The sequence below is a fragment of the Pollachius pollachius genome, assembly GCF_949987615.1.
Source record: "Pollachius pollachius genome assembly, chromosome: 19".
In the NCBI taxonomy this organism is placed as follows: Eukaryota; Metazoa; Chordata; class Actinopteri; order Gadiformes; family Gadidae; genus Pollachius; species Pollachius pollachius.
Genome location: NC_136952.1, coordinates 3,635,658 through 3,661,439, shown reverse-complemented (window position 1 = coordinate 3,661,439; position 25,782 = coordinate 3,635,658). Strand labels below are relative to the sequence as shown.

The 25,782-nt window shown below is 43.8% G+C and overlaps 1 protein-coding gene across 1 annotated transcript in view; it reads right to left on the bottom strand.

The window, feature by feature from the left end:
* Nucleotides 1-14,101: 14,101 nt before the first annotated feature.
* The window catches only part of LOC307090203 (uncharacterized protein), a gene marked incomplete at its 5' end in the record, with an annotated part of 36,070 nt that continues 24,389 nt past the window's right edge, over nucleotides 14,102-25,782 (bottom strand). The window contains 7 exons of the mRNA XM_079756776.1: nucleotides 14,102-16,208; nucleotides 18,420-18,534; nucleotides 19,189-19,316; nucleotides 20,132-20,262; nucleotides 21,592-21,806; nucleotides 23,100-23,306; nucleotides 24,015-24,159. Coding sequence (XP_079612902.1) covers nucleotides 16,028-16,208; nucleotides 18,420-18,534; nucleotides 19,189-19,316; nucleotides 20,132-20,262; nucleotides 21,592-21,806; nucleotides 23,100-23,306; nucleotides 24,015-24,159 — 1,122 coding nt within the window. The 3' untranslated portion in view covers nucleotides 14,102-16,027. The remainder of the gene's footprint in view (nucleotides 16,209-18,419; nucleotides 18,535-19,188; nucleotides 19,317-20,131; nucleotides 20,263-21,591; nucleotides 21,807-23,099; nucleotides 23,307-24,014; nucleotides 24,160-25,782) is intronic.

The following is a 25,782-nucleotide window of genomic DNA, read 5'->3' as shown; positions in this document are numbered from 1 at the left end:
ATACGGGAAAATATTGAAAGATTCTATGTGCAATAGAAGAGATGGTCTGGTATTGTTGCATGGATTTAATAACTGATTTTTTCGCTGTGCTGAATTTTCACTCACATGAACAATGAAAGTCTCTTGATTTTTATTGCACACAGAAAACTGAAAAAGGGGCCCGAAAGAGAGACTGCTGTGGGCCCCGAAAGGGCTAACCCACAGGGGGGCAGTGTGGGTTGCCCCTGCTCAAACTGCCCTACAGTAAACCCCCAGTAGACCCGCAGCGCCATGTTTCCTGGGATGTGTATGGTTTATAATGTGTGCATATAGGTTGTAGAAAAGAGGCATATGGAGTTAGAATCATGCCAAAACCCCCCACACACACAAAACGTGTTTTACTCACGCACAACGATTCACACACACACACAAAACGTGTTTTACTCACACACAACGATTCACACACACACACTCAGTGTGGTTTGCAAATACAAAACATCATTCACAAACTAATGCATTTTGTTTTACAAATAAGAAATGTACCTATCAAACAAATACATCATGCTTCAGAAACAAATACAGTATGTTTTACACATACAAAGAAACATGTCTTCAATTACAAAAAAATATCCTCCAAGTACAAACTAAAATCTTTCAAGTACAAACTAAAATCTTTCAAGTACAAAAAACAATTCTACAAGTACGGAATACTGTCACGTGACTTTTGGCACTAATTTTCCGCCTTGCTGATCCACACACAAATGCCTTCAGATCCACGCACAACTTTCAAACAAATGTCCTGTAATTCACACTACACAACAGCAGGTGGCGCTGTTGAGTTGTTCAGTTTAAGGCCGCCAGGACGATCTTTTTTTCTCCCCAAAATCTTTGCTGAATGCCGGCCAACAGGAGCTACCGTGTGTGGATTTCGACTTGCCGCCCCTTTGACTCGGAATCGCACGACACGGATACCTGCTCGGAAAGACAAGAGAAACGCTAGTTTGGGAGATTAAATTCAACAAAATGAGCGGCCAACAGGTGAGTTTGCGGTCGTTGCTGGTGAAATATCAAATGTTAACTAAACTCCAGAAATGTCTTTCGTGGGTAGGATGATACATATGTAGCTTATGGTACCGCAGGAGCCAACCTAGCTAACTTAACTTTTCATTCTGTTTCTAACTTAACTAAATTAAACTATGGCCACATATAACGTTACACTTGATACGTCTTGGTCTTAAGACGGAATTTTGAAGTGAAGACGACCTCAGGCCACACACACTTGTTTGAGCACCATCTGAGGAGTCGTGTTAAGTCACTGAAATACCAAAGCAACGGGAGGCTTTAGTGTGAAGACTTTATAGGAGGTGATTTGTCATTAGCGCAAACTTTTTTTTACCAGCGCTGCTCGCGCTAATTCACGTGAAATCAGGTAAAGATGTGGCTATATTTAGAGCTAATTTGTTCATGGATCAGTCATAAATACTACAGGAGGTTAAAGTTTAATTATTATAGCATCAAAAACACTTAACAGGGAACCATGTTTGGGCATTAATATCTTGAAAAGTGTTATTCCTAGCCTCACCAAACTTTGCCGGATCGAAGACGAGTTGTTAGTATAACTGAACCATTCAAAGTTTGTACTGCATGTCCATTGGTTTCCTACAAGCCCCTAGATTTATGTAAATGGCTAAACTCCAGATATTGAGGATATATGCAGGAAAACTCATTTTCTGCATCCATATGATATCAATCATTACATTTTCTTTTAGCACAATCCTGTATTAATCATGTGCCAATATTTGAAGTCTCTATCACTAATGGTCATGAAGATATTAAGAATAAAGCAAAGTGTAATAGCAGTTTCTGGACATTTTACTAGTAATGTTCAGGTATACCAGTATTTCTGAGCTCATACATTTTTACTCTTTTCCCCTCTCTCTAGGAACTGCTTGTACAAACAATGTTAGAGAGGCTCCACAGAAGGCTCCAGCATATTGTCAGTCAGCAGCCACTTGACCTGGATTACCTTGAATTTGTGTGTTCTCAGGAGGCTGTTCTTTTTAGTGCTGCCTCTGACCAGGTTCTCATCCCAAAAGCCGTTGTGGATGCACTCACAGAGCTGCACAAGTTGGTTGTTGAAGAAAGAGAAAATCAGGTCCCCATAGTATTTGTGCAGGTTCGTCATGGAGCAACTGGGCGTCCAAGATTTGATATTTCTCCGGATTCTCTGTTACATCTCATCAACCAAGGTCTTCCTGTGCCGTGTATTGCTAACTTGATGGGAGTGTCCACTCGCTCTATCTTCAGAAGAATGAGAGAGTTTGGCTTTCCTGTCAGAGCACTCTATAGCACCTGTTCAAATGCAGAGTTGGACCATTTGGTAACTGAAATCAAAAAAGACATGCCTCATGCTGGGTACCGCCTGGTTAAGGGAAGCTTGCAGGCCAGAGGATTCAGGGTGCGGGCCTCGATGCACCGTGTGGACGCTGTTGGCATCCTTTGTCGCATGACCCAGCTAGGGTGTGTTGTGCGACGCACCTACTCAGTTCCTGGTCCCAAAGCTCTGGTCCACGTGGACACCAATCACAAGCTAATACGGCCTGTATAATTCTACTTGTTACTGAGAGTTAGAGTATTGTCTTGACCAGCTGTATATAAAAACCGTCATGACATCACTTCTGTTTTGATTTGATGCCATATACAGTAAATGAAATGGATTTCACTTACATATATTGCAGGCTATACTATTATAGTGTATTTTGTCTAACCAGGTACAACATTGTCATTTTTGGTGCTGTGGATGGCTTTTCTAGAAAGGTATAATTCACGTAAAAATAAACATTTAAGAGGACAGCTTGAAAAAAAAAAAATACACCCTCTTAATATTTTCTATAGATCATGTACCTGGGTGCAGCAAACAACAATCGGTCCTCAACAGCACTGGCCTTCTTCCAGCAATCAGTGGACAAATATGGATTTCCATCAAGGTAAATAATACAATGGTTCATTCCTTATCTTGCCTTCCTCACCACAATATGCAAGCTTGTATGCCATGCAACTAAAGAATGTACAGAATGATATAAAGCAAAGAGCTGAAAGGGTATTAATGGTGTGATATCATGTTTTTTGTTGGCTTAAAGCGTAAGCGTAAGTGATATATTTTTATTAATATAAGTTTTAAATAGCTCTATATTTCCATAACCATCAGTCATTTAGAGTGTTTGGTCATTAACGTGGGTCTCCCAGTCTCTTTTCTGCAGTAAATGGAAAAGAAAAGTGTGGAATTCTCCCTCTGGATTGGGTAAAAAGGGAGCGGATACAGGAAATGACTTTTCTGTTTACTGCAGAGTGGAGGAGCCATGTTTCTGACAAAACACTTGAAGTTATTATATTTAGATTAACCCTTTGGACTCTATGCTGGCCATTTGTGTCCACTTCACATCCATTTTTTGACAATTTTAGCTGTGTTAATGCATATGGAATGATATTTCCCAAGGGTCTGGATTTTTTTCTGATTTCTTTTTTAAATTTTCAAAACCTGCTCCTTAAATATGGCTCTATTATACTGTATATCTCCAATTGTACCTCGTGGCTCTATCGTGGACACTTTTGGCCAATTGAAACCCATGAAAACTACATTCTAATTTATAAATGCACAAAATGTTATTTTTTTAGGGTAAGAGCGGATCATGGAGTCGAGAACGTTGACATTGCACGGTTGATGTTCTCTATCAAGGGAACAGGAAGGTCCAGTTTCATTGCTGGAAAGAGCGTGCACAATCAAAGGTAGGTTTTTGTCACACTTGTATTATATCAAATCTATTTTTTTTATAATATCATACAATATTCTTTTCAAAAATAAAGAACAGCTTGTTTTTTGTACTTTTGATATATGCTCAAGTCAAAAAAAAGGAAATGGAAAAAACGGAACATGGACCCAATTTGATTTGTACTTCCATTTTCTGATTTGTGTGACAAAGAAGTTTTCGACTTCTTTGTGTTGCACTTGATAATCTTGCAGCAAATATGCTTGGGCGATGGTGGTACCTGATTAATGTAATGAATATAGGATTGAACATCACAACTGTTTTTCCCCCCACAAAGTAAATTTAAATTCAAGTCTTTGACACGCACCATATAGTGACTGACTGAACAGATTAGGCTTTAACATCAAGGAAAGGAAAAAGAATATTCACTTAATTGTGATAACCATTTTTCTTTTGAGACCTTGTGGTTATGCTATTGTAAAATCTTATGCATAAATGTATGTAAACCATATCTAATCTTACTCACTCTCTTCCCAGAATTGAACGACTCTGGAGAGACGTGTGGTGTGCTGTGACCAGCATAAACTACAGTGTGCTACTGTCACTAGAGGAGGATGGTTTGCTTGACCTGTCAAACATTGCACACATCTTCAGTTGTCATTATGCATTTCTGCCCAGACTAAAGCTAGTCTTTATATCTTCAGCAGTGGATGGGATAACCACCCACTCAGAACTGAGGGTAACCTAACACCCAATCAGCTGTGGGAGATGGGGAACATTCAGCATGCCATGGCAGAACCAGAAAATGCAGAGGTAAAAGGGAATGTCTGTGCCATTTTGTGTTTTAAGTTTGTCAGTCCAGAAAAGCGCCTTTCTGAACAGAGGGATGTACTATGAAGCAAGTTGAACATAGCTGTCTTTCTTTGTATGAGCATGGTGTGAGTCTTGTGTTAATCTAATTTAGATAATTTGTTGAATTCATGGTGCTATTATTAATTGCTGTGCATAGTAGGTTATGTTAATGTTATCAAATTTTGTCCGTTGTCCATGATGTAAAAACGTTTGAGAACCACTGCTGTACAAACACGATGTCTTTTCAGGGATTGTACCTACCACATTTGGACTGGGAGGACAGTGGCCTGCCTCATGAGCTACACCATGGGGTCATTGTTCCTGAGATGGGCGATGTACTGAGTGATGAACAAATGGCAGCACTAAGGGCAGCCATAAATCCCCTGGGACACTCCCAATCACATGGCTCAAACATCTACCTAGTTACTGTCCAGTATGTCCAGCACTTACTAGGCTTACAGTAAGACTTACTCAGCATTTGGTGACGTTGGGACTGTCGGGTGGAACTGCAGTCAATACATGAATGTGCTTCTGTCCATGCTGCATGGTCACCACAATCACCCTGTATTCTTCTGGACTTAAGTTTTCTTTTTACCAATAAACATGCCATTTGATTATTTCCAGAATGTTCTTATTTTATTTCCGGAGGACTGACTGATTTGTTTTCCAACCTTTGATAATGAACATACCCTTTGCCAGAGTGGTTGTTTTCAGAAGATAAACCCCAACCAGCAGAACACTAACTCCCGAACATTTTATTGCCAGACATTTTTTCATGACTTGGAAACTGTAAAAAATATAATTAAAGCCAAAATTAAGATCTTTTCACAAATTCCTGTTAGAGATGCAATCAAGCTCAGCAGCAAGTCCTACAAAAAAAAAAAGCCCATGTTTGCAGTAATTCACTTAAAAAAAGATGATGGAGGGAGGGTGTTTGTGAAACAGCACACCTCTGAAAACACAAACAGGCACCTCGCCCCCACCGTGTTTGTGGAGATGAAGGAGGGAGGCGGTGTAGTCTTCATTGTACAGCCAAAAGACTGAACAAAAACATGAATGAGAACTGCCTTTTAAAGAAGCTACATTTTAGCACTGCCATCACACCAATCCAAATCCAGTGTCAGTTGTTTGAAGGCAGGCAATCAATTCTTCCTTAAATGTAGTTAAGTCTTGGTAGCGGGCAGGAAGACGGAGAGTCTCAAAGCATGTGGAAGATTTTGGTAGACTACAGTCAGTCACCTCCAATGTGAGGGTAGTTGTAGGAGCCTCCCATCCAACCCAGAACTTCACGAGCGCCTTCAGTTCATCACTGGATGCTACAAAATAGAAATATATAAATGTTCAAAGTGATGGAGAATGCTGTTCTTTTGATACATTTTGCTGATGGTTGTCAAATAATTCTTTGAAGAAAAACGCCAACCAAGATTTTACCCGTAAGTATTGGCTATGTAGCTGATGCCAACACTAGATTTTATCATAACAGATACAATTCAGTTTTCTAGAAAATGTTCTTAACAAGCTTAAGAGCTATACTGTTGCATATATGCAGTATAAAAATTAAGAACCTGGCCAGTGTATCTTTTCCAAATACGCGATCTGCCATTGTTTTTGATTTCTGGAAAGCATCTTGTTTCAGGTTATGAGCAGAAAGCTGGCTGAATATATTTGTATCTGGAAAACCTGCACTGGTCAAGTTCTTTTTTATAAACAGTATGGCACTCTGGGTTGTGAGATATAACCCAGATCTGGCGTTGTACAATTTTAATGTAACAAATGTATAAAATAAGTACATTTATTGTCTTGTTTGCATAGGATTAGATGAGGAAAATAAAATGAATTGTCGTTAAAATGTACATGCATCACTCATTAGTATACCATTTTGAATGAATCGGCGAAGGTACCCTGTGATGCGGCTCTTATCCGTCACAGAGCATTCATCGTCGTCGTCAGTCATTGTAGGCCAGCTGATTGTTTTGCATGGCCAGCAGCCATGCAAAAAGCAATGACCAATCATGCGGCCTGCCATCAGAAACAGGTCACTCTCAACAAGGAATGCAGAGGACGAAGGTACAAGATGGTCTGGCTCTCCAGCAAACAGCTTTGTGTCACCAGAATTTCCTGTGCAAACAGAAGAAATTCCTTGATCAATTATCATGTACTAAAATTTTTAGTGATTCTGTGGTTGTATAGAATAAGAGACATCAATAGGTATTGTGGCATCCCGCCGTTGAACCTCGGACCGGGTGGGTCCGAGGACACGCAGTAGACGGGGTTTACCGTCGCCACCCTCCAGCTGGCGACAGAGAGCACCACGTCTCTCCCCCCAATCAGCGCGATCAGGGGACACCTGGCCGGAGGAAGGGAAAGGACCAGGAGCCGGTATAAAAGGGGCACCAGACCGGGCGAACGAGAGAGAGCGACACGGAGGGAGTACGCACCAGGGCAAGTGACACGGAGGGAGTACACGGCAGGCCGGGAGAAGGGCGAAGCGACACGGAGGGATTCCGCACCACGCCGGCGATCTAGAGGCTCACGGAGACCCTAGCACGAGGATGCAGACTATTATTCTTGTGAAATAAACGCAGACTGCGGCTTAACCCTTGCTTTCTGTGTGATTCCTGCCGGGTACCTGACACTCGGGGAAACGGGTTGCCACAGTATGTACAGTAGGTATAATCCTAAATACATCTTAAATGCCTCATGAAGTGAACAATAAATGTTCCCAGTTTGAATCTAGTGTTAATTGTTCATTTGGCTCTTGATATATGACATATGTCAAATAAACAGTATCAGAATATTTTTGACCTCAAAATCACATAAAATCCCTGTCTTTCCTGTAAAACAGTATCAAATGTCTGATGACAGCTTGAACACAGGGGCGTTTACAAAAGTTAATCCAATCAAATGTGACTCAGACTGCAGTCAGCAGCAAACAGCTTTTTGTTACTAAACACTAAACCCCACCCACTTTTAAACAGCCCAATCAAATGCAGAGGATTTGAATCAAATCCAACTTGGGGCTGTTACTCCCCCAAAATTATTTTTCACTGAGAAATAAGTCACAACATGGGCTCTAACGTCCGTTTCACGCAGCCTTTTAGCACGTATTAATTGGAGAGATTATGGCATTAAGAATATTGCAGCTAAAACACACTCCACAATATATGGAAAGGTAATTGAAGACACTACCAAAGTTCAACTTCAAACCATCTTTCAGCCTCTCCGTGACTGGAGAACAAGAAGCGGTTCACTCCCTCTCCGATTGCGGGATCACCTATTAATTATAAGAAATGTAAAGATTCTGGGTTATTTGTGAAAAAAACAGACTGCACATAAATTCTAAAATGAACTAAAAGAGAAAAAAGATGAACCTTCAAGTCTGCATTGCATAGGATTTGCCCACTCTACACGGCGTGCTTTATAAAAAGCAATTAAAGCCATTTCCTGGTCTGACTTGCTTCCTCTGAGGTCAACATGCAAATGCAGTGGCTTCCCTGATGCATGAATGTCAAGTATTGTCTCCCTGTACAACTGAGCAGCCCTTGCCAGGTCTGGTATGGTCTTCCAATCTATAAATGAAGTAAAGATTTCAACACAGAAAAGGCCATTAACCAAACATTTTAACAAGGACCACTAACAGAGTGTAACAAATAGACTACAAACCCTCAGTTTTGTTGGTAGTATCAGAAGGTCCCGAAGAACTTGTTTGCTGATTCTGCAAAGGTGCAATCCGTGAAGATGTGCCAGATGGTCCTTCCATTGCTTCTAGATCAACTCTACTGCTGTCAAATGAGTGCTCCTCCACAGTTCATGGCCTGAAAGACATAATGTCTGTCTTTTAGCTTTCTCTCATCTCTGATTGATATGGTCCAGGCAAATTCTGGACCCTCTAAATTGTGCACATGTCTGCTAAGTCAGATTGCATTGTCAAAAAAGAGAATTTCAATTCTAGTCAAGCCTAGAGCCTGGGAAAGCCATGGAGAAACTTTTACTTTATTATTTCCAAAGATAGTCACAAGTAATGTGTTGTCCAAAACATTCAGGAGTAATGTAAAGTATGCTAACTAATTAGTCAACATGCAAAAACCCATTGACTAGTATATTAAATGTCTTGTTGATCAATATTCATGTTGAGACATTTCAAAGTAAGGAGGAGACAAACATTTGCAATAAACATCCAATTACAAAAGGAAAAATTTGTAATGCATCAATGCAAAACTACATGGCACAACATACCTCTCATTGCAGGCACTGGCATGCATCTCAATGACGTCAGCAGGGTACACTACTTGGCAAATGGGACACACGCTCTCTGCAGCGACTGTTGAAGCTGAAAAAAAGACATAAATACAGTAATCAGCGTTAACTTAAAAGAAAATTATTAACACAAATCTTAATGTTAGCAAAGGCACCAATTTCTTCCATTACTATGTATAGATTATTTTGATAAAAATTTAAGACAAAACTTGAGAAATTATAATATAATCAATTTTATTTTTTAAATATTGCACTTCAAATGATCTGTGCAAGCAGGGGAGACATACCAACAACAACATTGCGGTAATTCGGAAATAAAATAACGAGGAAGAGAAAAATGAAAGAAAATCAGTCCCATGGCTAGATTACCAGAACATCAATCAGAATAACTGAATTATCATGCTTATTCTTAAGTCTCTATTATTTTAAGTTATTATTTTAAGAGTGTGATGACAATGTACTTATACTTACTGTTCTGACTGCAGGATACACACGAAACATCCTGATCTTGTTTTTCATCAGCATTCTCATCGTTTTCCTGTTAAGTGGATCATGTCAACATTATCAATGACATCACTGTAGTAGTAAACTAATTGCTGTTTTGATATGCATTCGTTGAAAGTGAAAAAGATTTCAAGAACTACGTGTCATGTTAAGAAAAACTTACTTCTTCAGTTGTAGACTTGCTACAAGAGCCTACATGCACAGCCAGAACTTGTAATGGTAAAATTTATCCACAGGTCTTGCATTGTGATTTTGGCATTTTGCTGAACTCATGGGCATCAGGAGGAAGTGGCGCAGTGTCTGTTTCATCTTGAAGTGGAACGATGAAAATCATGTTTCTTCCATTATTGGACACGGCCTTAAGCAGTTTTGCGGTGTAGCCTTCAGACTCAGGCGGGATCAACGCCTGAAAGTTTTCTCTGGCCACTTCCTCCTTCATTATTTTGGACAGTGGGAAAGTGATCAAATTAAAAAAAGGGTTAAAGTAAGAAAAGGTTTGTGAGCCTGAAAAGTTGTCCAGGAGGAAAGGAGTATAATGTATTGAATTAAGTATCATATAAATAACCCCATGCCTGAAATCATGCACGGTGTCTGAGAACTTTAAACTTTAAGTTAACTTTATACAGCAATTTCCAATTTCCTTAAGGAATGAAGATGGCAGGGCTGAAAATTAACTTTTTGGCTCACCAGCCAAGGGGACTGGTAGATGAAAAAATCCACCGGCCAAGCAAATTTTTTACAAGCCAAAATAATGAAATCCTGCTGTATCTGCTTACCACTTGCCTTATTAAACAGCCATCCACCAGACAAAGTCTCCAGTTTAGGGAATTCAAGCAGCAGCATTGCTGAAATCTTATTAGGACAATATAAAACAAACCATGAGCACTTCTTAACAATAAATCACCACTCCTAATGATCTCTGTAGTACATCATTTCAGAAATGCTTCCCTCTGCATGGTTGCTGTGTTAAGGCACTGATATCATGCGTTTTCCTAAGCCTGCCATTAACAGGCTGAGCTCCTGAGACCCCTGTGGAGTTCTGGTCATGGGATTTGGGAGTAAATAAAATGGAATATTTATGGCCTTTGTAGATGCTGCTGAAACCATTTTAAGTGGCGTAGGAAATCTGTGTTTGCCACTGGTTCGTTCTCTTCGAAAAAGACCAGGAAAAGACGTGTGAAGTAAATTGAAAGGCATGTCATACTAAATCTGAACGGCCACACATTCTATATACATACATTGTGGACACATTGTACTTTTTCTAACTTTGACATCTCCTGCTGCACATTGGCCTGTCTCGCTCTTGATTCCTGAAAATTTCCCTGGCTGGGATGCTGGCCCTGAATCTGAACCTGAACTTGGCTCTGGCCTGGAACCTCAACATGCCCTTGACTGACACTTGCTGATAAGACAGACAGCAAGTTCCGTGCAGCAGTCTCAATATTGGCATAGTCTGGCTTCTGGAAACACATACATACAAACAAGAACAAAGAAAAGTTTGAAACATTTTTTTAAAATGAGCATAAAAGCATTTTTCAGCAAAATAAATATCATCTAGTGAGAGGACTTAAACAGATAATTTAAAACTCACAATCTCAAATCCAAAGAAAACACTCATGGAAGGATGCACACATTTTATCTGTTCACACTAACTCAGATATAATTAATAACCAACAATTTAGCAATATTATAAAAATGTAGCTAATTTGGTGAACAAATTATGTTGTATTATGTTGGAATTACACATCAAATGTGCTATATAAATAAAGTGGATTGGATTTGATCTGAAGTTATCAGCAAATTGTGGCTCATAAACAGTTCTATGCAAATGTATCAAATCACTGTGACTTCATGTTAACAATAGTCAGTTATTGTAAATAAACATTTTGGTTCAGACAATAGGGATTAGGATTAATTGGGAAGGGGAGGTATTCTCTGGCAGGCTCTGTGACAATCTACAGCATACTGAGGCAAACCTGAAAGCTAGACTGTCCTAGGTAAACTTGGATGTCTGGTTACCTAATTCTACCAGCGCATACACTGCAAGAAGTACCTCAGCTTGCCGTTAGTACCAGTAACCAGTGTTAGGAAATTGTAGTTAACCAAACAACTAGCTACTTCACAATGGAAAGTACTTGAACTAAATCTTTACTGCTCTCAAAAACCAGACTACCTTGTCAAACTAAACCTGCGAAAAAGTAGTGAATCTACATCCAAACTACGATACAAGAAATTATCCCAATCTGTGTCGGAATTTCATCTTCTTACATGGAGGTCCAACTGAACTGACACAGAGTAAAGTGTAGGTGTGTTTTCTGTTGTAAAGAGAGGATTGGGAGCAGTTGTTAATGTGGAATTACAAAAATGATACATTTATAGAGAAATTCTTAATATTCGGCCCTATACAACTCAAACCACATGGAATTATAAATAACAGGCGATTGTCATTAAATAAAAACTGTGGCCAATGAGCTGTGGAATTGTGCCATATTTTATGACCAAAAATGGTATTTGAATAATATGAATTTGCAGTTTGTAATTAACTAGCTAATATACATGACCCAATGTAGTTAACTGCAGTTTAACTACCACAGCTATGCAAACTGTAGATAAAGTGGTAATTGAACTATATGCATCATAAACTAATAAAACGGCAAGACATATTTTTTACCAGTCCAACATAATAAATTGCTCATTCTATTATCATCATCTAATAACTTCGCCACTTCAAATCAACATCAAAAAACATGAACTTAAGTAGTCTTTCTTCAAATTATTCACAATAAAATCCCCCCCATTATTTTTGATGTTAGCGTTTTTTCACCACACAGCACGGCATGTAAAAGCATTGATATACCATAGTTCACCTGTTGGAGGTAAAGTGCAGATCGAGGTGCACAAAGCCGGTTTGTTTGCGGCATTAAAACACCCAACTGTGGCTGTTTCTACTTACACTTTAACCTCCTGTAGTATTTATGACTGATCTATGAACAAATTAGCTCTAAATATATCCACAACTTTAACTGATTTCACGTGAATTAGCGCGAGCAGCGCTGGTAAAAAAAAGTTTGCGCTAATGACAAATCACCTCCTATAAAGTCTTCACACTAAAGCCTCCCTTTGCTTTGGTATTTCAGTGACTTAACACGACTCCTCAGATGGTGCTCAAACAAGTGTGTGTGGCCTGAGGTCGTCTTCACTTCAAAATTCCGTCTTAAGACCAAGACGTATCAAGTGTAACGTTATATGTGGCCATAGTTTAATTTAGTTAAGTTAGAAACAGAATTAAAAGTTAAGTTAGCTAGGTTGGCTCCTGCGGTATCATCCTACCCACGAAAGACATTTCTGGAGTTTAGTTAACATTTGATATTTCACCAGCAACGACCGCAAACTCACCTGCTGGCCGCTCATTGTGTTGAATTTAATCTCCCAAACTAGCGTTTCTCTTGTCCTTCCGAGCAGGTATCCGTGTCGTGCGATTCCGAGTCAAAGGGGCGGCAAGTCGAAATCCACACACGGTAGCTCCTGTTGGCCGGCATTCAGCAAAGATTTTGGGGAGAAAAAAAGATCGTCCTGGCGGCCTTAAACTGACTCAACCTGCTGTTGTGTAGTGTGAATTACAGGACATTTGTTTGAAAGTTGTGCGTGGATCTGAAAGCATTTGTGTGTGGATCAGCAAGGCGGAAAATTAGTGCCAAAAGTCACGTGATAGTATTCCGTACTTGTAGAATTGTTTTTTGTACTTGAAGGATTATTTTTTGTACTTGAAAGATTTTAGTTTGTACTTGAACGATTTTAGTTTGTACTTGGAGGATATGTTTTTGTAATTGAAGACATGTTTCTTTGTATGTGTAAAACATACTGTATTTGTTTCTGAAGCATGATGTATTTGTTTGATAGGTACATTTCTTATTTGTAAAACAAAATGCTTTAGTTTGTGAATGATGTTTTGTATTTGCAAACCACACAGAGTGTGAGTGTGAATCGTTGTGCGTGAGTAGAACACGTTTTGTGTGTGTGTGAATCGTTGTGCGTGAGTAAAATACGTTTTGTGTGTGTGTGGGGTTTTGGCATGATTCTAAATCCATAGAGTCTTCCCTTAAAGTGACCTATGAGACACTAACCCGTGTCTCAAGGGCGGAGTTTTGGTAAAAGGATCAGAGGTTATATATTACAGAATAAGGTTTTCTGTAAACTCTTCAGCCATGATATGTGGAACCGTTTTAGAGGGATGTTCTGAAGAAAAAAAAAACCTGGCACAAAACGATATAGTGGATACTTGTTCAACAAGGTTCGCATAATTGTTTAATTGGTCCTTGATCGATCCACCTGTTGAGGCTCCGCCCCTTTTCCAGCTCTTACAGAGAAGGAACCAATAACCCCTCACTCTGAACGGAAGTAACTTCTGCCTCGAGTCCCAACGATCTTTTAATGGTAGTAGTTTATTCTGAGGTGACCCTTGCATACTTTAGCTTAAACGGTTAATAAAAATGCAGTTTGAATAAATTTGGAACACTTATCGATATCGGTCGATGCCCGATATATTTGATCTAATCTTGCCTTGTGGCGTCTCCGTGTGGCAGTTAATGGAAGCAGCAGGGGCCAAAGTCTTAATTTAAATCTACCCGTGACTAGTGTGACGACAGACAAACCGTTTTGTTCCTCATGTTTGAGTATTTTATTTGAACTGCACTGAATGCTAAATGTTCACCTTGTACAAGAAACGAATACAAACACTCACACTAAAAAAAGAAACAAAAAAAAGTAAACCATACTGCTGGCTGCCTCTTCTATCGTCTCGACACTACGTATGAGTTTCTGCTATTGCTGTCAGAGTACTGGATGGCCCCAAGGAACCTGGCCTTCAATAGAACCAAAATAGAATAATAGAAAAGAGTGGACCACATAGGACTATGGTTATAGGTACATTTAACTAGGCAATACAAATCTAACAGGACTCTTTAAAACTCTTTCAACACCAAAACATAGGATGTGTCGTATGTCTTGTATATAAAAATACCACAATGAAGAAGAGGGAAGAGAGAAAATAGCCATACTACTCATAATTCATTCTTTTTTTTTCTCCACAAAACATAACTTTTGGAGATCAAGAAAAAAAAAAAGTAGAATTTGCAAAAAAGTGTTTCCTGAGTCATTAAGGAATGGAGTTTATTTGTTTAACCCTTTTCTGCCTGCGGAGCTGTCCAACGCGAGAACCGAGTCTCTTGGGAGCCCTTGGGAGGGGGGAAAGAAAAGGATTTCGTAATGATTGCGGTCAACAAAGGGTGAGATGTGGCGCCACCTGCTGGTCGTCATTATGTTGACATGGGGAACAGCCTCCACGTTAAGAAGGGCGTAGAAGAGCGGTCCACCCGACTGTACACATAGTTCGTTCTTTCGCGTTTTCGCATCATTTGTGACGTACACTTCAACAACAAAAACAACATACAAGTAACTACTTGGTATCAAACTCAAAGAAAAAAAGAAATCACAAATAGTCCGGTAGTACCTAGCAGGTAAATATATATTTATCTATATATTTCATTGTCTGTTTTAGTGCTGGGTAATATACAGAGCTTTCAATTATCATTTTGACATTATTCATAACCGCTGTTATAAACGTAATATCCCCCACAACAGCAAACTATCTCGGCAATTGAAACTCCATTGTAGGAAAGGGTTAAAACTCGCTCTTGAGATTACCATTAATGGAAAGAGATCTAGCCTTTTCCTTTGTTTGAATTTGATGAAGGAATGATAAATATAGATTTGTGTATGCGCATACATGTTCAAAATCCATTCCAGGTGTCATTTGCTCCTGTCAAACGAAAGCTCAAAGGAAACGAGAAAAGGCGACAAAACAGAAACAGATTTAGTGGGGAGGCAGTAAGAACAAACATTATGAAGCAAAAAAGAGCGTGTGGGTATGAGTGTGTGTTTTGTATGTGTGAGTGGTAACTTGGCAGGGGCAGGTTTTGAGGTGTGAATGTGTGAATGTGAGAGTGTGTGTGTGTATGTGTTTGGCTGAAGTCCAGTACCACAAAATGCAACAGTTTGTATTTCCTCTTTCTCAGAAGCTTTGCGGTGCAGTCCTACATATAGAGGAAGAGGTGTGTGTGTGTGTGTGTGTGTGTGTGTGTGTGTGCGCTTGCGTGTGCAGATCTCCATCAATGCGCGGCTTTTGCAAGTCTCCAGAGTCGCTTTGACAAAAGCAAAAAAAAACAAAACACCGGAGCGATCTTCCAGAGCGACAGGCAGGTCCCAAAGAAAACAGAACAAACTAAAACGAAACACGGAATCTGACACCCAAAGTCCAAAGAGACGACGACAGAGAGAAACTAGAGGAAAAAACTCCACAAAAAAAGGAAAGGGTCAAAGTATAAACTTTGCGCCATCTCCGCCACACCTCGCTCCCCCCCGGCTGGTGACGTGTGCGGTGGAGATGGCGCGCGCGTGTCTCAAGTCTTGACCCCTGGGGTGCCGTGGGGCGGGGGGCTTCTGGCTCCGGTGTTCCGCTTCCAAAGCGTAGGACCGCTTCCGGGATCGGGTTCGACAACGCCGTCGATGTCCGTCGTTGTTTCAGGAGGGGAGGAGGGTGGGGAGGAGAGGATGTGGCTGCAGAGGGGGGAGAGGAGGAGGTCGGAGGGGTCGGAGGTCAGGGGGCGGGGCTATTGCTCGGTGAGGTGCTCCCGTGTCTCGCCGTGTTTGGTGGGCTGGTTGGGCGACGGCGCCTGGGACGGGTGTGTTCCGGAGGGCAGGCTGTGGGCGATCGGCACCCCCCCGGGCACCATGCCCTCCAGGGCCCCGGGCATGCCGCCGGGGGCCACGCCCACCACCCCCGCTGGGTACCTGGGGGGCGGGAGGAGGGGTCAGAGGTTAGCGTCCGTCCGCAGGGGTCGAGGGGCGGAGCCCGGAGCACGCGGGCGCTTTAGGGTCGGACGCAGAATTTGTTTTTTTTTTTTTGATGTCTGCGCGCAACACTGAGTTGCGTTGTTTGTGTTGTGTATCAGCACCGATGCGTCACAAACAAAGACCTTGTGCGTGAAGGATTACTTGACAATACGATTGTAAAATAAAACACATAAACACACAGTTTATGTGCATACACATTCCGACAGACACACAGACATTAGAGATGAAACGGTTGAACGTTTCATCACCATCACTATACAGTATATATATATATATATATATATATATGTATGTTAAATATGTATGATATCATAGCTCAATATATATCCCCAAAAAACCACACAAGTCCCAGGTCCCAACAGACAGGCCCATGCTGCAGTCTGCACACACCAGGAACACACAGGAACTAACCGGAAAACAAGACGGTACAACAGAACTAACAGTCCAGAGCCGCCCCATTCAACAGAACCAGCCCCCGGTTCTAACTGGGTGGCGGAGGGGCACCCAAGGGTCTGGGGAAACAAAGGCCCCCGCTGGGAATGCTAGTGGGAATGCTAGTGGTAATGCAAGTGGCAATGCTAGTGGGAATGCTTACAGGGAAGGGACCCAAAACCAAATGGACACAACCCCACGCAAAGCCGGGCGGTGTTGGGTGGTGGTGGGGTTGGTGATTGTGTTTGGGGGTCTTAGGGGTTGGTGGGCGGTGGTAATGGTGTAGTAGTGTTAGTGGATTTTGGCTGGTGATGGTGGTGTAGTGATGGTGGAGTAGTGATGGTGGTGGGCGATTGTAGGGTGCGGTGCTTGTGGTGGTGTATGATGGGGGTGGTGGTGTAGTGATTGTAGGGTGCGGTGCTTGTGGTGGTGTATGATGGGGGTGGTGTAGTGATGGTGGTGTAGCGATTGTAGGGTGCGGTGCTTGTGGTGGTGTATGATGGGGGTGGTGGTGTAGTGATGGTGGGGTGCGGTGCTTGTGGTGGTGTAGTGATGGGGGTGGTGGTGTAGTGATGCTGGTGGTGATGTTGGCTGGGGGTAGTGGTGGCACATATTGGGAACATGGAGGTTTTAGAAATGGACGGAAGGGGAACAGGTGATACAGGGAGTGGAGGGGTTCAGGTGTACACACAGATGGGGGAGGGAGGGAGGGAGGGAGGGGCGATGTCATCTCTCTGTCGGGGGGGGGTGGTGGAGGGGGAGGGCTTTATTTACCTGCTTCTGACCTAGGCTTTAATTTTGTCTTGGGGGTTCCCGGTAGTTAGCGCGGCGATAGTTTGGTTCCCTGTGCTGCATGAGAGAAGCACATGGAGGCGGACATGTTGATGACGATGAGGGCGATGAAGGTGAGACCGATGAGGAGGACGGGACTACAAACATGGCGGCCGGCCAGAGAACGCTGGGGGGGGGGGGGGGTCGGATGTCTACTAAAAGCAAATTTAGCTTCCCGCTTATGTTTTTTTGAATGAAGCAGGTTGTGTACTACAAGATATCATAAGGTATATAACATAACTGTAAATAGATAGCACTTATACCACTTGTGGTCTGTTGATTTAAACTCCTACTTAAACTCCATTAGTGTTCGTTAATAATTCCCACACCTTAAAACAATCCAACAATGACAATCAATTGGCTTACAGTATAGCATTAAAGCTAGTTAGGTCAGGGTAATTTAATTACTCTGCATAGCCAGCCCTTCCAAACCCTTAGAACTTATTTTGTACGTCCTGGCACTTATTCAACGCATTTATTGTATGTTGTACTTAGTTATAGTACTTGGTTGTGCAGCCTCTTATCCTAGCTATCTTTGTTGTCTACAGGGAATGGGTTAACCTAGCGATCGTCCTTACTGTACGGACAGCGATATATTGTTAGCTCTTTCTTATGACAAAGATACTTATTGTAAGTCGCTTTGGATAAAACCGTCTGCTAAATGTCCTAGATATAATGTGTATTACACATGCAGTTACCCCCTCCTAGCTAGTTAGAACCAAGATGGCCGCTAGGCGTACAAGAGCAAATCAGAATACTTCAAATGTTGACATTAACGGACTGAAATAAGCATAAAAAGAGAAGAGCAACGATCTGCTTGCAGCTGTTTCCTCAGCGTCTGTGTGTCCTGTGTGTGTTGGCGATGCTGTGGTTCTCCAGGCCTACCTGTAGGAGGCGCCGTTGAGCTCGGGGTGGACCGACTGGTCAATAACGCCCCACGGCGTCGAAGACACGAAGAACTCCTTGTTCACACAGTTCCTTAAGCTGTCAGGAATACGGCCTAGGATAGAGACACACATACACACACATACACACGCACACACAGATTGAAGCAGACACACACACACACACGGAAGCAGACACACACTCACACACATGGAAGCAGACACACACACACACACACACACACATTTAAAGAAGTAGTATCTGGTCATAAATCAAGGGGAACTAAAGTCCCTCTCGACTTGTTGCCGTGGCGTTTAAAGGGCCGGTGCCTTAATGAGCGTCCCTAGACAAACGCACCTCCCAGGCACAGCACAGAGTCAGGCCGTTTAACCAGTGTGTGCGTGTGTGTGTGTGTGTGTGTGTGTGTGTGCGTGTGTGCATGCGTGTGTGGTTGTCTGCAGGTGTGAGGCTCACAGTCCTCATATCGCTGATCATGTGTGTGTGTGTGTGTGTGTGTGTGTGTGTGTGTGTGTGTGTGTGTGTGTGTGTGTGTGTGTGTGTGTGTGTGTGTGTGTGACTGTGTGACTGTGAGTCAGTTTGTGTGGGTGTGGTTGGTATGACTGTGTGTGTCCGTGACTGAGTGAGTGTGATAGAGAATGTGTGTGTGTGTTTGAGTGCATGTCTTTGTCCATGTCTGTTATGTGACTGTGTGTGTGTGTGCGTGTGGGTCTGTGTCTACGTCTGTCTGTGACTGTGTGTGTGTGCGTACCGGTGACGGCGCGGCGTATCTCGGTGGCGGCCGCCTCCCTCATCTCGAGGGAGGCCTGCTCGCTGTACCAGGCCGTGTGGGGGGTGCAGATCAGGTTGGGCGCGTCCTTCAGCGGGCCCTGGGCAAAACTACGCAACAACACAACAACAACACAGCAACAACACACCGACATCTGGGGTTAGATTCAGACATCTTCTGCTGGCTACTTCCTCCTCTTTGGTCTTTCTCTGTTTTTCATTGTCGCTTTTAAACTGATTTTGTCTTCAGCTTGAAGAAATAAGCAAAAAAGAACAGGCACTATAAAATAAATGTATGATTGTTTGAGAGGAAGAGAGACAGAGAAAGAGAGAGACAGAGAGGGAGAGAATGAGAGAAAGAGAGACAGAGAGAGAGAGAGAGAGACAGACAGAAAGGGAGACAGAGAGGGAGAGAATGAAAGAAAGAGAGACAGAGAGAGAGAGACAGACAGAAAGGGAGACAGAGAGGGAGAGAATGAGAGAAAGAGAGACAGAGAGAGAGAGAGAGAGAGAGAGAGAGAGAGAGAGAGAGAGAGAGAGAGAGAGAGAGAGACAGACAGAAAGGGAGACGGAGGAGAGAGATTACCTGAAATATAATACCATACATTTTGTGCTTAGGTAACTTAAACGTCCACTTTCGACGCCAATAAAGCACTTTGAGTCTCCAAACTTGTCAGAAGGCTTCTTTTTCATGCCAATAAAGCTCTTTTGAATTGAAATATAAAGGCAGACAGAGACAGAGCCAGAGACACAGAGAGAAAGAGAGACACAGAGAGGCACAGAGAGAGAGACAGACAGAGAGAGAGAGACACACACAGAGACATAGAGAGGCACAGAGAGAGAGAGAGAGAGAGAGCAATAGCGAGAGAAATAGAAAGAGACAATAGCGACAGACAGACAGACACACAGAGAGAGAGGGGTGTCACCTGAAGGGCTCCGTCTCGTGGACGTCCAGGGCGGCCCCTCGTATCCTTCCCTCCTTCAGGGCCTGGGCGAGGGCCTTCTCATCCACCAGGCCCCCCCGCGCCGCGTTGACCAGGAAAGCCCCCTGACGCATCTACACACACACACACACACACACACACACACACACAGGGGGAAAAGCATGGATACGTTAAATGCAACCCCCTCATCTAATAACTACGTCACTTCCTGATCACTGTATGCAAGCTTCCAGTCACAGAGTGAGAGTGACAGAGTGAGAGAGAGTGAGAAAGAGAGACCGCGAGGTAGAGAGAGTCTGCTAGCCGGCTTCTGAGCAAAACGCTAACAAAAAAATACAAGGATAAGTGAGGCGCAAAACACACACACACACGTCAGGCACAGACACACACATAATTGGAGGAAACAAGGCAGTGTGGTGGGGGGGAGAATCCAGTGAATCTGAAGGAGCCATCCCTTTAATCTTGACCCAAAAAAGAGACTCAAAGCCAGGATGTGAAAAGCCCTTACGCAGCCAGTCTTTATATATTATACACACACCCACACACACACACCCACACACACACTTTAGAAACTACAAAGGTGCCAGGTCCAACCCTTTTCGGAATGAGTAGAAGAGTCGTCTTTCACTATTCTGGCACCAGAGAGGCTGCTGGGAACTCTTTAGCTTGGAGGAGAAACAAGTATGACAGTATCTACCGCACACACACACTATTTCACTCTTCACAGAGTACTCTGACAGGGTTCAAGTCAAACAGAGGGGGGGGGGGAAGAGAGAGAGAGAGAGAGAGAGAGAGAGAGAGAGAGAGAGAGAGAGAGAGAGAGAGAGAGAGAGAGAGACACATTGCTTGCAAGTATATCGACGGGGCGTCTACTTGTGTAATACTTATCATCCCCTGCAGGTGTCACCGCAGGCAGTAGCTTTTTGCGCTCCGTGTGTGTGTGTGTGTGTGTGTGTAGGTGTGTGTGTGTGTGTGTGTGTGTGGGTGTGTGTGTGCGCGCGTGTGTGTCTTTGAGAACAGTTTGTTTCCCCCCTGTTGTGGTGCTGGTCGATATATTTACGCTCGCCGTGGGCTGGTGCTAATTTAATTTGACAGAGCATAGGAATTAATCTGTGTCTGAGCTCCGGCTCTGAAAAGAGCTGCAGATGCAAGCAGGCAGCCGTGGAAGACATCGCTCTCCAATACTCTCTGCTCCCTCCCTCTCTTCCTCCCTCCCTCTTCCTCCTCCCAATCGTTGATGAGGTGGTGGTGGATTCTTTCTCTCTCTCTCTCTCCCTCCCTCTCTATCTCCCCCCCCTCACCTGTTTGATGGTGAAGTCGTTGACCAGGTGGTGGTTCCCCCTCTCACCTGTTTGAGGGTGAAGTCGTTGACCAGGTGATGGTTCACCCTCTCACCTGTTTGAGGGTAAAGTCGTTGACCAGGTGGTGGTTCACCCTCTCACCTGTTTGATGGTGAAGTCGTTGATGAGGTGGTGGTTGTGCTCGTTGAGGTTGCAGTGCAGGGACACGCAGTCGCTCTGGTAGAGCAGGTCCTGCAGCGTGTAGACCCTCTGCACGCCCAGCGAGCGCTCCAGCCCGTCCTGCAGGTACGGGTCGTAGAAGATGACGTTGAAGCCGAACACCTTGGCGCGCACCGCCACCGCCTGGCCCGACCGCCCTGAGGAACACAACACAGCGCACACCCACCGCCGTCAGTGGGAGGAACACCTGGTTGGGACGGGGTTACAGCGGGACGGGACCTGGGGCAAAGGGCTAGGAACCACAACGGGCCTTCTGGGTCAAATAGAGGAACAACAGGAAGGGAGCATTTTTGGTGGAACATGAAAAGTGGGTCAGTTTGCTTGAGTCTCCTGTCTTCTATTGCAGACCACACTTTACTTTCCATCAGTGCTGGTGAATTGGATCAATTAGGCCGATTCTCTCTCTTTTTCTCTCTCTCTCTGTAAAAACAATCCGTCAGTGAGTCATCATGTTGTACAGGCGAGCGTGTGTCAGGATGGCAGAAGCCCTTCCAGTTTCAAAAGCGCCGTATTCCACACGTCCACTGTACAACATCGGAGGACCGGTGTCAGTCTCCTGCCTCTGGCCTCATCGACCCTCATGTCTTCACACACACACACACACACACACACACACACACACACAAACACACACACACACACACACGTCAACCCAGCGGAGGAGAACATGGTGCTGGAGGAGAGAGGGAGCAGCGTAGGTTGGAGAGGAGAGGCTGAGCGGTGGTGGCGGAGGACGGCAGAGGCATCCAAGGTGAGCGCTGTGTGTGTGTGTGTGTGTGTGTGCGTGTGTGTGTGTGTGCGTGTGTGTGTGTGTGTGTTTGTGTGGGTTTGTGTGTTTGTGTGTTTCTGTGTGCAAGCAGAGACGTGTATGAGCATGAGCAAGCGAAAGTTAGTTCATTGCCACTCTGAACGAGCACCAACCCACACGCACACACAAACACACACACACAAACACACACACACATGGCCGGGGTGAGTGTGTGTGAGGAGAGATGGAGGAGCCAGCAGGAGTAATGGAGACGCACTGGAGGGCAGAGGGAGGAAGATAGAGAACGCCAACCTGGTGCTGAGCAAAGACACAGCAATATGGGGAGATATAGTGATGGTTCAAGAAAGAGATGGAGAGATATAGTGATAGATAGAGTGATAGAGAGATAGATAGAGAGATAGAGTGATAGATAGAGTGATAGATAGATAGATAGATAGAGAGATAGAGTGATAGATAGAGTGATAGATAGAGTGATAGATAGAGTGATAGATAGATAGTGATTGAGTGATTGAGTGATAGAGAGAGAGTGATAGAGTAAGAGATTATAGAGAAATAATAGAGACAGACAGACAGACAGACAGACAGACAGACAGACAGACAGACAGACAGACAGACAGACAGACAGACAGACAGACAGACAGACAGCCGGGGCGTGTCTCACCGAAGCCGATGAGGCCCAGCGTCTCGCCGCGGATGCGCGCGGCCCCGGACGCCACCTCGCGGATCTGCTCCACGCTCTGGACGCGTGTGCCCTCGCGCAGCGCCTGGTACAGCCAGGTGTTGCGGCGGTACAGGTTCAGCACGTGGCACAGCGTGGAGTCCGCCGTCTCCTCCACCGCCGCCGACGGGATGTTGCACACCGCGATGCCTAGGGGGGGGGGGGAGTGAGACACACACAAGGTAAATAAACACACACAAGGTAAATAAACACACACAAGGTAAATAAACACACACAAGGTAAATAAACACACACACGCACACAAGGTAAATAAACACATACACACACACAAGGTAAATAAACACATACACACACACAAGGTAAATAAACACACACACACACAAGGTAAAAAAACACACACACACACAAGGTAAATAAACACACACACACACACACACGGTAAATAAACACACACACACCAGGTAAATAAACACACGCACACACGGTAAATAAACACACACGGTAAATAAACACACACACACAAGGTAAATAAACACACACACCAGGTAAATAAACACACACACACACACACACAAGGTAAATAAACACACACACCAGGTAAATAAACACACCAGGTAAATAAACACCACACCCTTCTCAAATTGGTTTGTTGTGCCATAGTGTGTCTGTCTGTCTGTCTGTCTGTCTATGTGTATGCGTTACCTAGCTCCCCGGCAGTGTGTGTGTGTGCGTGCGTTACCCAGCTCCCCGGCAGTGTGTGTGTGTGCGTGCGTTACCCAGCTCCCCGGCAGTGTGTGTGTGTGTGCGTGCGTTACCCAGCTCCCCGGCAGTGTGTGTGTGTGTGCGTTACCCAGCTCCCCGGCAGTGTGTGTGTGTATGTGTGTGTGCGTGCGTTACCCAGCTCTCCAGCCGCCTTGATGTCTATGTTGTCGTAGCCGCTTCCGATGCGGATGATGATGCGTAGCGCCTTGAACTTCTCCAGGTCCTCTCGGGTCAGCGTGATGGTGTGGTACATCATGGCCCCCACCGCCTCATTCAGCACCTGGGGACACGCACGCACACACACATACATACATACAGACACGCACGCACACACACACACACACACACATACAGACACGCATGCACGCACACACACATACATACAGACACACACGCAGACACAGGCACACACGCATACAGGCACACAAACATACACACACACACACACACACACACACACACAGAAATATATGCACACGCACACAGGCACACGAACACATACAAATATATGCACACACACAGACACACATATACACACAAATATGCGCATATACATGCACACATGCAAACACATAGACACACATGTAAGTGCACACACACAGACAGACAAAATATACACACAGAAACACAAACATACAGACACACACATACACAAACAAAGATTAATGTCATTCTATATTTGGGATCAATTCAGAATTGATAACTCTCCAACCATGCACATAATACATTCTCATTCACAGGATTTGATTCTGTGTAACAAAGCTTCAAATGTACATGCAGTCATTAAGTAGATGCTTTCATGCAAAACCATTTCCCTTTGAGGTTGATTTAAGTGGCAACCTCAAAGCATACATTCATCACATCAACATTAGTCTGACAAATCAGACTTCAGTTTGGCTGACAGGCTCAAATATTGGAGGATGGGAGGATTCACTAGCTTTCCCTTCTAATCTATTTTGACCAATCATGTTGCTTGTGCCGGGGAAATGTGAGTGTGTAATTGGCTAACTACAGCGAACACAAACTCGGCCAGCGCTAGTTAACTGTAATAAAGTGTCCGTGAAGGTTTCATATCAACACTGTGTAGATTTGAAACCTTGACAGAGGTTAGTCACTTCTAAGTCCCCTTCTGAAGCTTCGCGCACTGGTGTGAGTGACTTTCTGTTTGGCGGAAATCTCTTCAGTGAAACCAGAAACAGGTCGTTACTCTGCATTCGCAGTGTCTGGTTTCTGGCCCAGGCTCTGAAGCACTGCCATAACATAGTACGACGGCTGGATCCCAGAGAACATCAATATTGGATGGGCATCTCCTACATGTCATCTTCTAAAGTACTGGATTGCTACGAGAATGTCATTTTTGTGTAAACATTTGTAGCGAGCGACAGTGATGCATTTTAATATACACAGACAACAGAGGAGGGGAGGAGGAGAGCAAGTGAACAAGGGAACAAGGGAACAAGTGAACATGTGTGTTCATTTGATTGGCCCATGTGATCGGCATCAGGAATGCGCGTGAAGGCAACTTTCCCAACGGCCGTTGGGTTTGAATTAGCATTTTTAAGGAGGAACGCTTTTCCCCCTTTTGCCTCAACCCTGCCAGTCGTTTGACCCTATGACCCCTGGCGCTTCTGATTGCCTGGTCCCACTCAACAGGCCTGCTGTCACAAGATCGCAAGACAATCCCACGGCTGTCGTGATGCGCAACACGCAGACACTCAAACACACTCGCTCCAATTTTTGGTTAGTTATCCGTTTTTATGACCACACCGGTCACAAGGCGACACGCAGTCATCACCGCATGCTCTGTTCCACCACTAGAACACTTCCACGGATTGTTCTAGGTTAGACCTTTTCCCGCCCGTAGTCATCAGAGTCAGGGCGTTGTCCCTCGTGGTGTTTTACG